Consider the following 13,624-nt stretch of genomic DNA (forward strand, 5'->3'; position numbering starts at 1 on the left):
TAAGAAGGGTTTTGCCTGAAGATATCAGGATACTAAAAATCAATGACTTCCATAGTTCCATGTCCACAGGGCAGAGAGCAAACTGGACCGATGTGTTTCATGTCCAGAGGGTAGTCATGATACAAATTAAGCTAACTGAACTGATGTCTTCCATTTTCATAGAGCGGCATGATACTAATCTAACTACCCTAACCAGCAACATCAGTCAGCAGATGCTAGCCTGACACACATGGACATACAAACATATACTCCTACGAACATTGTACAGAAACATGGGACATGGAAATAGGTGTCACAATACTCAGTAACTAGCTAATATGGTTGCTGCAAAGTTAACATCACTTTTAATCGGATCCTCTCTTCTTCTTGCTCTTGGCTTGTTTTGCCAAGAAAACTGAAAGTCCAGTGAAGGCAAACTTCTTCCTCTTTCCAGAGAATTTCTTGTTAGCACTTGTATCACTGTTATACAAGATCGCCTGCCTTCTGTTCAGGATCTGACCAAGGGAGACATTAGAAGTTTCGCTCGTGTCATCCGAAACGCTTTTGTCATACCCATCAGGCCCCATTAGCTTCATACTCAGTATCTGCCCGATGGACAGCGTCGGCTTCAGGGAGTTGCTTGAAACATCAACGATATCCGTGCAACGAGAATCTTTGTGACGATGTGCTGCATGTTTGAACTTGGGAGAGCCACGGAGCGAGCGCCTCTTGTGTCCACTCTCAGATCGCCCTCTGAGAAGGGTCTCTTCCGCTGCAAACTTCCCTCGGTTGGCGGTATCAACCCTCTTCAGGGCCTCTTGTAGTGCTCTCTTGCATTCCTCAACCTCCAGTTTGGCTTCCTCTAGTCTTGTGAGTGACTCTGACTTTGATTGGTTGGCTTCATCAACATGTACCATGGCAGCTGCAACCTTGTTCCTTGAGCTTTCATCGGCCTCTCGAGCCTTCGAAGCCAGCTCAAAGTACTCTTCCACTGAAAGGTCCACTCCATCTGTGCCCTGGAGACCTTCAGCCGAGGCTTCGCTGCTTAGTAGGGCCTTGATCTCCGCGAGCGCAAGAGCCTCAGCTGCTCTTGCTGCTTCCTCCATCTTCTTGGCTGCAAGACACCTGACTTCAGCAGTGCCGATGGTAGCCTTCGTCTGCTCAATTTCAGCAGCTAGCATCATGGCTTCAGATTTCGACGCGTTTGCTGCATTCCTGAGCTGCTCTATCTCAGAAGTCATCCTCTTGATCTCGATGAAAATGCCCGAGGGATCTTGGCGCCTTCGCTGCAGATCCTTGAGCGTCTGCACCTGCTGTGTGGTCTGGTCCAGCTCCTCCTCCAGAGAGGAGACCAATGTGGCATTAGAGGACACCTTCTCTCGGCGTCTCTCCACCAGCATCTTCTCGGTCAGAATGTCGTTGCGCAGCGACTCGATGGAGGCTCTTATGGCAGCCAGATCGCTCGTGGTTCTGTTCAGGTTCGACTTTGCCCGCTCAAGCTCCATTAGAACCGAGGCAGCAGGGTGATGGTGCTGCTCTTGTTCGGTGAGACGGCCACACATCTCAACATCAGTTTCAGCATTTCTCGCAAACAGCTTCTCACCGTGTTCTGCCGTGGGTACTTCAGTGATACAGCAGCTGTCCTCAGGCTTCTGCTCTTGTTCATTGAGACCGCCACACATCTCCACATCAGCTTCAGCATTTCCCTCGGACAGCTTCTTTTCTTCAGGTTCTTCCGTGGGCACTTCACTGTTGGAGCAGTTGTTACCCTCAGGCTGCTGCCCTTCATGTTCTGCAGTGTGCACTTCAGTGATACAGCAGCTATCCTCCGGCTGCTGCTTCTCTTCAGGTTCTGCAGGCTGCAGTATCTCAATTGTTTTCTTGAGTATCTTGAGCTTCAAATCCGCGATAACCCTCTTGGCGGCCTCCAGTTCCTTGAGCACATCGAGCGTCTCCCTCTCCTTGACCCCGAGCTCCCTCTCCAGCTGCGCGGTCTGCTGCTCCAGGCTGACGCACTGCTCGTCGTCTTCAGTCCCCGCCGCACGCTGGTCCTGTTTCTGCAGGGGAAGACCAAAATTAAACAGGAAAGACAAATTCCGGTGCTGCATTTCCTGCTCTGCCTCTAATTGAATGGCGAGCTACCAAAAAGCGTAGCGCGGTACGGGGATACGGTCATACGGCATGTACTGTAAGAGTAGGGAGAAGAAAAAAGTTGGTGCCGCCGCAGGGTTGCTGGACCAAGAAGGTGAATCGGGGCCAAGATTGGCGGCGGCAGGGAGCGGGGAGAGGAGGGCAGGCAGGGTCACCTTGTGGTGCGCGAAGATGCGGCGGACGAGGTGGGAGCTCCAGGCGGCGCTGCCGCCGAAGCGGTCGACGGCCTCGCGCACGGACTCGAACGGCGCCGAGGTGTCGATCTCCGCCCTGCCGCCGCCGACCGCCGGGGGAAGGTCGTGCAGCACCTCGCCGGTCATCGGGACCCGTTCTCTCTTGCTTTTTCTCGGGTGGTGTGTGCGCTGCTGGGGTTCTTGGGTTTGGGCGGAGAGGGAGGGGAAATGTGGGTTCTTGTTTAGTAGGTGCGGTTGACCCGCGGGCGGAGAGAGCCGTTTGGTGGTAGCCGTTGGCCTGCCTGACAACGCCAGGTTCTTGCACGCTTGTCGCTAAACACGGCGCCAAGCAGACCGGCGGTGCTATTTAAACCTGACGAACTGGATGCAGAATCTAGACAGACCAAAGTACCTTTGTTACACAATTTTTAGGGTGTGAGACTGAGAACTACTTGTAGTTCTTAGTGTTCTCCGTAGACTATAATCAAATCTTTGCTACGATTCATGTTGTAACTCGTAATTAACTCGAATCATGATGCAAATTTAATGGCATAAATATTTTTCTTAGTTGCATCTACACTTTTAACTGGAAAAAGGCTACTACAAACCGGAAAAAAAAGTTACAACCTAACTTGCAACTTAGAGCATCTTCATCGATATGTCCTAAATAGGTGCCGACAGGTGCGCCGATAGTGCAATATGAAGAGCATCGACACATGCTCCCTAGTTTGCGAGACGTTGCACATACCAGTGACCCGATTAGAAGCCCTAATTTTGTTTGGACGAGTGAATGTAAACAAACTGTGAAATCTTGTTTATATGCCATTCAAATTTAAACATGGAGCGGCCCTTGCTTTCTTCGCTGAGAAGGAAAAACATTCAAAAACCTACACTAGAGGTTTTCGTTGGCCCTCGCCTTTTTCGCTGCGAAGGTTTAACATCCAAAAACCTATACTAGAGAATTCTGCTGGCCCTCCCGATCTACACTATAAATGAAGAACATCCAGAAATCTACACTAAAGGTTTAGGTTTCTGCTGGCCCTCACCGTATTTGCAAAGGAAGAACATCCGAAAACTTAAACTTCGCCATCCCGGGCCATCATCGGCGTTGTCACCATCGTAGTGCCTACGGCATCATGTGTTCAGGACGAAAAACTCGACGAACTTGTCGTGGAAGAAGACCACCTCCTTCTCAAGCGACGGCCAGCGTTCAGGTGGTGGGGATCCTGCACCGTGGTTCCTACGGTCCTACCCTTGCCATGGCATCCTCGGTGGCCGCGACTGCGGCCCCTAAAACCTGTCGTGGATCTCGGGAGGGGGGCACTATAGTTTATGTGAGGAGGAGTCGGTGCCCCAACACCCCGTTTTACACCCGGAGGAAGGCATGGGGGCGGTCGTGCACATTAAGGCTGACCCCTCATGGCTATGCCATTTATTTTACGTGGTCGAAGGTATGCGAAGCAAGGTGGGTGGTGGTGCCATTAATCTCCGACGCCCTCGGAAGTGGAGCCGTCATAGTCTGTTGACGCACATTTGACCAGTGATTCAACGGGTGCCATCCGGGCCCGTGCGCTTCCATCCGATGTGGCGCGAGGCGTCGGCGCGCCCGTTCGGCACCCCACGTGAAGGGGTCGGCACGAGGTTGCCGATGATTATATTGGGCTTTGAATGGTGGAAGAGCATTATTGGGTGCGCCGGTGTGGCCCAAAGAATACGCCGAACCTCCAAATGGCTATTAGGGTCGCTACTAAGGACGCCGATGAAGATGCTCTTAATGCACGAATCGCAATGCAATCGGACTTGACGGAGCACTAACCTAATTAATTCTCACCTAGCAAAACTGTAACGGATGCTAGTAATTCCGTCTCCGATCTGCAGAAATCTGTACTACGTTGCTACTCTTTCTCTGAGCTGCTGCATTGCAAGTTTGCAACTTCTTCACGCAATGGACGAAAAAGCATCAGAGCTGAGCTGACGTAGGTGGGGGCCGAGTGGCCGACGAGTGATTCTTTAATCTTGGTGACACGGGAAGAGAGAGACATGGGGTAGCTGTACTGCGTGACAACCTACCACACACTACACGAGCGTAGGTGTTGCATTATTACCACGGCGTCAGCCTCGCCGTGCCGACCGTCGGCGGCGCGCATCACGAGCAAGCAGTGAATCGAGCCGTTGGTTCCATGCATCATCTCACGGACCGCATCTTTAGGGCATCTCCAACCGAGCGACCCAAACGGACGCGCTGGACCGTCCGTTTTTGAAGGTTTGACTGGCCGAGCGGACACGCGGACCGGCCCGCATCCGCGTATCCGTTTGGATCACACGCTGCGCCCAACGCAGCGACCCAAAAAGACGCCACGTGGTTCGTCTTCCTTGCTTGGCGCTGCGCCATGACATGCCTCGACGGGTGGTGGGCGGTGGAACGCGCGGGAAAGTTCCCGCGCGCACCAAGGTTCCCGCGCGCGCGAAAAGGCCATTAGCGCACGCTCACGCCTAAGTTTTCCGCCAGGCCGCCGGCTATAAAAGACGGCGGCGGTCACAGACCGCATCACACCCGCTCCGCCGTCCTCTCCCCCCCACCTTCTCCGGCGCCCTCTCCATCGCCATGCCGCGCACCCTGCAGGCCACGTGGGCCAAGCTCTCCCTCACCGCCCGGGCCAGGTTCCCGCGGACGGAGGAGGAGGAGCGCGCGGACTCGCGGTGGGTCGCCGATGACGAGGCGCTCCACGTCGCTGCCGAGGCGGCGGCGAAGAAGGAAGGGGACGCGGAGATGGTGTAGGCGGCCGCGGACGGCTGACACGAGACCGCAAACGGCTGGTACGAGGCCGCAGAGGAGCAGGCGGCCGCCGCGGGCGGCGGCCGCGGAGGAGCGGGCGGCCGCCGCGGAGGAGGAGCCCGTGAACGAGGAGGACCTCGCGCCGGCGAACATCAACGCCACCATCGAGGAGCGTCTCGCCGACCTCACACGCGCGACGAAGGAGCACGAGGCGACTGCCGGGCCGGCCGCCGCCGATTAGGCGACCTCCTCGGCTAGAAGAACGAGCCGCTCGCTATGCGAGCAGCCCGCCACCTCATCCGGATGCCCTCGCCCGAGCGGCGAGCCCGGGAGAGGCTCTTTGCGTTGGCGGAGCGCGGCCGACAAGAGTGCATGCGCCGGCGGAACGAGAACCACGAGGCCCAGGCCGCCGGCCGCGTCCGCCTGGAGGCGCGCACCGCTGTGGAACGCGCCGCCCTGCATGAGCTGGATCTATGCGGGAAGCGGATGGTGCCGCCGCAGGAGGCGGAACGTGAGCGCGCCCGAGGCGCACAGACGGAAAGGAGGAGGATGAAGGCCTCCGCCGCGCCACCCAGCTCGTAAGCTGGAGTGGAATCCTCACGCGTACATGCCGTCCACGTCGAGTGAAATCCACGGCCCCGACGACGAGCCGGCGGGTAGTCGCCGGCGAGGCCGTCAGCCCCGTACGTATTAGGATAGAAGTAGTAGACTAAAAAATTGTAATGGGTACCTTTTAATGAAATTTTTTTATTTATGTCTATGACACGCGGGTCAGGGGCGGACAAGGGGCGGACGCGCGCGGCCAGCCATCGGCGTCCACGGCCACGCAAACTCGTCCCAGATTTGGGCCGGGTTTGGGTCGTCCCGGACGCCGCGACCATCCGTTTTTAGGATGGGTCCGCGCGCTGGACCACGGTTTTATCCGTTTCGACCCATCCAAACGCGCGAGCGTGGGATGGATCACCGCGTTGGAGATGCCCTTATCTCTCTGGCACGATGAAAACGAGCATGGGCCTGGCTGGCTGGGCAAGACAGCAGAGGACGAGTGTGGCGTAAGCAGGAGGATACGAGCCCACTGGAAAGCCCACCCACAGTCGAATAAAAACAAATCTGCGTCCTAAACAGGATGATGGGAGCGGATTCGGGCCGAAGCCAAATGTTAAAATCTATACCTAATAATAAAGGAGCTAAGGTTTCTGCCAAAAAGTTTCGTCAACGCTTTTTTCTGGACCGTTTTGCCCTCCCACCAATTTACATATTACGCACCAGTGCCAGGTACCGGTTCAGCAATTTTCTCCTGCGCAGGCCGGAAGGAATCGTTCCGCTGTGGAATCCGGCCGTTCTTCGTTAGGATTCGACCCGGACAGCGGTGGCAAGGTCCATGCCGGGAGGAATCGGTCCAAGGTGGCGCCGACTCGCCGGACTTTTTACACCGACGGAGGTGATGTCGGACGTCAACGGAAGGGAGGCAGCACTGGAGGAGAATTCTCGGTCCCCTGGCCTCCACCGCCGGGTCGCGATGGTCAACGGCAGGCGGCGCTCCCCGGCCAGCGGACGTCAACGGAAGGGATGCAGCAGTGGAGGAGGATTCTCGGTCCCCTGGCCTCCACTGCCGGGTCGCGATGGTCAACGGCAGGCGGCGCTCCCCGGCCAGGGCGACGCAACAGTGGTGCGAAAAACGAGCACGGCGCCGTCGCTACAAATCACAAGAGGATGCAAAAATAGGGGAAATTGGAGAGCTCGACGAGGAGATTTTGTATAGACCAATTAGAGATCATGGGATAAGCACTTCTGCCGAATTTGGTGTAATCCACGGATGGCGGGGATGATTCCAGAGGACGAATTCGGTGCACACAGTCCATGAATCGCAGAACAGATTGGTCTCTTGGATGCTTCGTGGCGTGGCGAATAACTTCAATACGGGTCACTTCGAGAGGGGAGTCAAGGAAACGGCTGGAGCGCCATGGCCTGGCTGTTGCTGTGCTGCGCTTGAGAGCGTGCTTCTTCAGGGAAGAAGGAAAGGAGAACAGCGGCTGCTGTCCTGGGTTGCAGGTGGGTTTGGATACATGCGGGAAGGAAAGACAGACAGTTGGGCCGCTTACCTCTGGTACAGGTAAGGTTCTTTTTTTGTTTAGTATTTATGTTTTTCAAATAAACATAGGGACAAAAAGGAATATGGGGAATATGGGGAGATATGTCGTGTAAGAATCTCTATTTCAGTTCAGGAAATTCATGAAGATTTAAGATTATCTTTAACCATCCATCATAAAACCTTGGTCCAACAAAAACACGTGTCGTAGCAAATTTAGTGAATTTTTTCTTACTTTCCAGACCTGATTTCTACTCTACCTCCTCTTGTGTGAATCACACATAGCTAGGGTTCTGACTTATGAGGCGCCGCGGCCTAGCACCACAGACTTCTGCGCTGCGCATAAGAAATCATATTCCTTTTTTCTCCGATGAACTGTTAGGAGCAGAAGAGTGGCATGTTTGCTCCTCCTCCATCGCTAGAGTGACCACAGGGTGATGACCATGACGATCCAAGGTTAACGAAGATCCATCAGCTAATGGCGCGGAGAGTATCTACTTGAGTGATTCGCTATCATGGTGGCAGCACTCATGCATGTTATATGCTCTGGACGGTCGACAACTATCACCAGTGGTGCAACGGCGCCCGAGAACAAGGTATGTACGCAGAATTTTTTCCCATCCCGTTGCAACGCACGGGTACGTGTCCTAGTTGGAAAAAAAATCTGGTCCTAAAAAAACGTCAGTTTGAAGTTTCATAAAAAATTGGATAAAACTCTTAGATGTTTTTTAAAATGTTTGAACAAAAACGAAAATTACACGAAATCTTTTAGATGTCCTTCGTCAGCCTCCAGACCATGTCAATGGCGTGCCATCGCTGCCGCTTCTCCCTGACGTTGTTGGTTGCAGACGGGAAATTGCCGAACAGGTCAAGAAGACCAGATCTATTCCCGAGACGAAGAAGAAGAAATAGCCGTCGATGAAGCTTCTTGATGATCTGGTGATCCCATAGCCACAAGAAGTCCCCGAGAACTACACCACTTCCACAAGTTTCTCGACGTCGCCACCGAGATAAGGCTAAAGCCGAGAATACTTTATTGTAGAGGACGCCGCCACCACTTGAGCGACGGCCCCACCAAACTTTAACCCTAAAACCCTGAGGACGTAGCCCTCCCGCCGACGGGGACCGAGATCCACCCCGACTCCATGGCCTGAACACCGCGGAAGCGAGGTAGATCGACGGCGGCACCAACAAGAGGCGACGCGTTTTTATTTATTCCAATGTACATAAAAATAACAAATCCCAACAAATCTCAGATGGTTTTTCAATTTTGCAAGGTCCACTTCCACAGATATGGAAGTTTTTCATTTCTATGTAGCCTAGAATACATAATATTTTTCACTACCTTTTTGGACACATGTAGAAATCACCAATATCTACATCTTTGGTTTTTTTAAACTTCATAATATTGATGTCAAAAGGATTCAAAAAGGGCCTCCATGGAGCCTGTCCTCCAAAAGGAGGGACTATATATTGGAGCTTCTATTTGTCGCTTGATACATGAAGGAGGCGAGCTCCATCTACAGTGTTTGTTTGTGGGTGACATAGCAAATATTGATTTTATTTATTGTTCATAATAAATCTGAAAATTTATCACTTTTCAATTTATTGTATAAGTCAGACTAATAACAAAGCAGCATTTTTGTTGCGAAAAATGATATTGGCATATGTCACAAAAAAATTACGCATTTGAAAAATTATCATCCATTCTAAAATAATTGTTTTCCTTGTTATAAAAAAGTGTTCCAAAATACAAGAATTAGCGTTTCCCTGTAGATAAAATCTCCAACTATACGAATGATAAATATGAATTTCTTCTCTAAAACTACGAGAATATCTAGTTTGATGTAGACGAACGATTTTGTAGAACCATGAACATTAGTTTTAAAAATGAATATATTTAACAATAAGAAACAATAAAGAGAAGAAAAAAGGAGAACTGAAAAGAAAGAGAAAACATATACAAGATGAAACAAAACATAAGAATGCGCCTCAGATTAGTCCGATCTCTACTTAGAGGCAAGACTTAAGGTTCTCTTTGATTCATAGCACATGACTAGAAAATTCTCCTTTGGTGATATTATTCATCCATTTGATTCTAATGAACAGAACATAGGAAAAATAAAGTATTTTTTCTTCTCAAACCTCTTTCCAACATTCTTATGCACAAAGAACAAGGCAAAGGGCACAAGGTAATGCCCGTGACCTAGTCTTACATTTGCATTTGTTTTAGCCTTGATTTGATTGTAATTTTTAAGATATCTTCACAATTTTTCAAATCAAACACCTAGTTTCACAAAATTCTTCCACATTCCTTTGCTTTGCACATATTCTTATCAAATTTCTATGTTTTTATGTTCCGATGTTTTTGAAATCCTGCAAACCGAAGAAGCCCTAGAATAAAACCCAACAAAACAAAGGTATTATTCCAGTTTAGACACAGTTTTGGAATGGAAAGTTCGTTTATGAACTGATTTCCAGTGTGGTGTTGGTGACCGCCTAATCCATGCGACCATCAAACAATTAGCCAAGGCGTCTCTTTCTACCGACGCATATCATGCATGCATGCCCATGCATGCATGATGCCCAGGATGTTGGAAAAACTTGTAAACATGCAAAACAAATCTAGACAGCTGGTTGCACTATTATGGTTTTTTCTATACCATGCTGAAGATAAACTACAGCATTCAGGTGGTTTCTTTTCGTGTTTAACTAACAGACCCGCCCGTTAGTCGTCAGAAAGCTACGTATGGAGAGGATTTATCTGTCGGCCCGCATGCATAGAGTAGCTATTCTCTGAAGGAACGACACAATTTCGCAGTCATACCAACTTGCTTTGTTTGATGGTAAGTTTTACTCTTCAAAGTTCAAAAAGACTAGTATGATAATAAGTTAACGCAGTACTATAACTAATTAAGGTGGTTTAGGTATATATTTATAAACAAGTCGGCATCATCACACGCAAGAAAATAAAGCACTTTCCAAGTTTCCAGCAGTAGAAAAAACACAATCCTGCCTGTCAATGAGCAATCATCGATAGAATGGATAAGAAACTAGTCTCTTCCTACACAAGCCTCGCACTGAGCAAATCCAAGATTGTCACCGGTTGGTAACGTGGCTAATTAGTCGTGATAGTGCAATCTATGAATCTCACCGAGCTTCTATATATGAACACACAGCTCCAATTCTACCAGGCTACATCACACACCAAATAAGTCACACCCGAGCATTTCATTTCTGATCACTTGCTAGCTAGTCCTAGTCACTGCTACAAAACTGTTAATTAGCCTTGATTCTTCAGATCATGGCAGCGATTCTTGTCTGCTTCTCCGTGATAGCCGTGGTGGCTTTTGCCGGCACGTCGGGTGCCTCCGGGCAGGAGCTCACCGCGGACTACTACGAAGAATCGTGCCCTCTGGCGCTGGCGACCATCAAGTTCGTCGTCGGCGCGGCCATCGTGAAGGAGCCCCGGATGGGAGCGTCGCTGGTCCGGCTGCACTTCCACGACTGCTTCGTCAATGTAAGCTCGATCAATCATCAGTTACTCCATGCCTGTCGATCGATCGATCGCAAGCTAATTACAAAGCACAAACATGCATGCAGAAGCGTCGATTGAGCCTTTTTTTTGCTGTACCGAATGTCTTTCTTCAGGGCTGCGACGGCTCCGTTCTGCTGGACGACACCGATGACATGATCGGGGAGAAGTCGGCGAAGGCCAACAACATGTCGGTGCGAGGGTACGGTGTAATCGACGCGATCAAGTCCGCGGTGAACACGGCCTGCTTAGGGAACGTCGTCTCCTGCGCTGACATCCTGGCCGTCGCTGCTCGCGACTCAATTGTTGCAGTAAGTTCAGTAAATTCAGCAACCAGAAGATAAGAAATAAGCAGCTTTACAACTAGCTACGAGCAACGTTTTTTCCAACCTAACCGGACTTTAGTCGGCTACTTTCATTTCCTAAAGAAATTTGTTAGTATCGGATCAGTTCAGCTCTCCTTGTCTTTCTCTGACGACTTGCAGTACCGCCTTTTTATCTGAAGAAATCGATGCACATCAAGATAATTGACTCAGTCCGTCCAAAATCCACTGTTTAAAAAATCTCGATTCAACGATTAATTGGCGATTAATCGCTACTTGATGGTCACCGATTAACCGATAAACTCACTTATCACCCGATTAACTCATTTATCGCCCGATTAATCGACCGATTTGCCTATATATTGCTAATAGCCAGCCGACCGAGTTGACACCGATAAACGATTTTCTCACCATTGCCAAAATCAGAATGTGACTGGCACTCATACGATTGGTCGATTATGCAGCTCGGAGGAAGCTCGTATGACGTGCTCCTGGGCCGGCGGGACGCGACGACGGCGAGCCTGGACGACGCGGACGACAGCATCCCGAACCCGTTCATGGACCTCCCGGAGCTGGTGGCCAACTTCAAGTCCCAGGGCCTCACCCTGCAGGACCTGGTCGTGCTCTCGGGCGCCCACACGCTGGGCTACTCCCGCTGCGTCTTCTACCGCGACCGCATCTACAACGAGAGCGGCACCCTGGACCCGTCCTACGCGGCGTCGCTGGACGCGCGGTGCCCGCCCACCGGCGAAGACGAGCCGCTGGCGTCGCTGGACGACACGCCAACGACCATGGACACGGACTACTACCAGGGCCTCATGCAGGGCCACGCGCTGCTGCACACGGACCAGCAGCTGTACCGGGGGCGCGGCGGAGACAGCGACAGGCTGGTGCGGCACTACGCCGGGAACCCGGACAAGTTCTTGGAGGACTTTGGTGCGGCGATGCTGAAGCTGGGCGGCCTGAGACCGCTCACCGGTGAGGAGGGCGAGGTCAGGGAGGATTGCCGGGTCGTGAACCAAGAGTGATTAATTGCTGTTGGCGCAAGCTCAGATGCATGGCAGGATCCCATGATTTAGGTTTGGAGAATGTTTTGCTTGCATTGCATTGCATGTACTTTCTTGATTTTGTCGGTGTTTAGCCATGTATTTAAACTGTTCTTGTTGGAGTATGTTTGATCGTACTACTAGTTTTTTTTCTTTTAAAAATCAATACCACATATATTTATAGTAACAAATGTGGTACGTTTGTGGTGTACGAGAGAGAGAGAGAGAGAGAAAGGAGGCCATCCAAGAAAACCAATCTAGGGTTTTGTGCCCCTCAATGGCGATGCCACCGGTCCGACCGCCTTTCGTGGCCTTAGGACCTTAGAGGTGCGATGGACCACGGCCTTTCGCCGGCGGGAGGTTTCAGTTCTTCCTTTTAGGTATTTGCGGTATCTTGTTTATAATGGTTGGGCGGCAGCTATGTCCTATGTCCTGAAGGTAGAATAAGGTTCTCCCTGCCATATCCACACTTAGCGCCTATCACCGGTCATTTCCTTCCTCTGTTTCACCTTACGATACCTTCTTGCAGGAGATTAGTTCTTTGTGATGGCAGATGTGGTGAGCATCCAGCGACGCGTGCTGCAGTTATGCTTTAGTATGTCAAACTGCCCGGTCAACGAGCGGTGCGCTCGGTACAGGTCGCTGAGCATGTCCAACATGAGGTTTCCACCTCTAACGATGCATCCTCCCATCTCCATAAGCTAAGGGCATCGGCTCAATATTTGTTTGTGTACTCATAATAATACAACTTCTGCATTCAATATCTAACAATCAAGGGATGGTCCAAGCTGTGGTCTATCATGCTTCTACTTCTACTCTTAACAAAAAACAATCCATCTAAATCACTTTTCTCACTACCACGATTTATGTTTAACCTTCCTAAATGTGCAAAACAAGACCAGGCAAGTAGAAGTTTCTCTTTCTGCGCTCATCTTCGTCTTCCCGATGTTTGAGTATTTATTACTGGAGACTAACGACACAATCATGTAACTATACGATTCCTCAAGCAACTCTCCTTCGATTCGCAACAGATATACTTGTCCCCACCATACATATACATTTGAGGGACCCTATATTCTATCCTCTTATTAATTTAGTACCAAATATGTCCACTCTTCTACTCACTTTCTGGATGGGTGCACGAATCAGTTACTCCTATAATTTTGTCATGTAATTAATTCTAGAAGTACATATATACACACATGTATAAAGGAGCTATTGTTAGAAATAAGTATCATGGTATATAGTTCGCCCAATCAATAAAAAAAAGAGTTTAAGTGTATTCACCGAGATTCCAAAGACCACGGGTCCAGCAGATGTACGGACTACTAAATTTTATGTTGCATTAGTGTAATATTTTTCATAGAAATACTAAGATTTGCTAAGTCCTTTTATTTGTTAAGGAAGCTTTGCAACTGTGAACAATGGCCCTTTGTACTCGTCTCGCCCTAGGGCCTCTGAAATATGGGCAATTTTTTTAAAATAATACGATTTTTTTATTATTTTTACAAATATTACGCGATTTCAAAAAATTCCAAATCTAGGACTCGGT

At 50.1% G+C, this 13,624-nt stretch overlaps 2 protein-coding genes across 3 annotated transcripts; one reads left to right on the plus strand and one right to left on the minus strand.

Annotated features, from left to right (window-relative positions):
• LOC127331512 (WEB family protein At2g38370) lies at positions 1–2,611 on the minus strand. 2 transcript variants are annotated; one of them, XM_051357692.1, is made up of 2 exons: positions 2,286–2,611; positions 1–2,030 (listed from the first exon to the last, which is right to left on the minus strand). In XM_051357692.1, exons 1-2 carry the CDS (start codon positions 2,448–2,450, stop codon positions 345–347), a joined length of 1,851 nt encoding a protein of 616 aa, XP_051213652.1. In that variant the 5' UTR covers positions 2,451–2,611; the 3' UTR covers positions 1–344. The 2 variants fall into 2 exon arrangements, with proteins under 2 accessions (XP_051213652.1, XP_051213651.1); XM_051357691.1 differs by having other exon boundaries at positions 1–2,036; positions 2,286–2,609.
• A 7,696-nt stretch (positions 2,612–10,307) lies between these two features.
• Positions 10,308–12,209, plus strand: LOC127331513 (peroxidase RIP1). The gene is made up of 3 exons (XM_051357693.2): positions 10,308–10,688; positions 10,820–11,014; positions 11,491–12,209. Exons 1-3 carry the CDS (start codon positions 10,473–10,475, stop codon positions 12,052–12,054), a joined length of 975 nt encoding a protein of 324 aa, XP_051213653.1. The 5' UTR covers positions 10,308–10,472; the 3' UTR covers positions 12,055–12,209.
• The last annotated feature ends 1,415 nt before the right edge of the window (positions 12,210–13,624 follow it).

The sequence above is a fragment of the Lolium perenne genome, chromosome 2 (assembly GCF_019359855.2).
Source record: "Lolium perenne isolate Kyuss_39 chromosome 2, Kyuss_2.0, whole genome shotgun sequence".
NCBI classification, from domain to species: domain Eukaryota; kingdom Viridiplantae; phylum Streptophyta; class Magnoliopsida; order Poales; family Poaceae; genus Lolium; species Lolium perenne.

What these genes read in the sequence shown, in the direction of transcription:
- LOC127331512 (XM_051357691.1), bottom strand. Translation starts at nt 2,450, where the DNA reads ATGACCGGCGAGGTGCTGCACGACCTTCCCCCGGCGGTCGGCGGCGGC. An exon ending in GCATCTTCGCGCACCACAAG is followed by an intron (nt 2,037 to 2,285) that starts GTGACCCTGCCT and finishes CTTCCCCTGCAG; the next exon opens with AAACAGGACCAGCGTGCGGC.
- LOC127331513 (XM_051357693.2), top strand. Translation starts at nt 10,473, where the DNA reads ATGGCAGCGATTCTTGTCTGCTTCTCCGTGATAGCCGTGGTGGCTTTT. An exon ending in TCCACGACTGCTTCGTCAAT is followed by an intron (nt 10,689 to 10,819) that starts GTAAGCTCGATC and finishes GTCTTTCTTCAG; the next exon opens with GGCTGCGACGGCTCCGTTCT. An exon ending in CTCGCGACTCAATTGTTGCA is followed by an intron (nt 11,015 to 11,490) that starts GTAAGTTCAGTA and finishes TCGATTATGCAG; the next exon opens with CTCGGAGGAAGCTCGTATGA.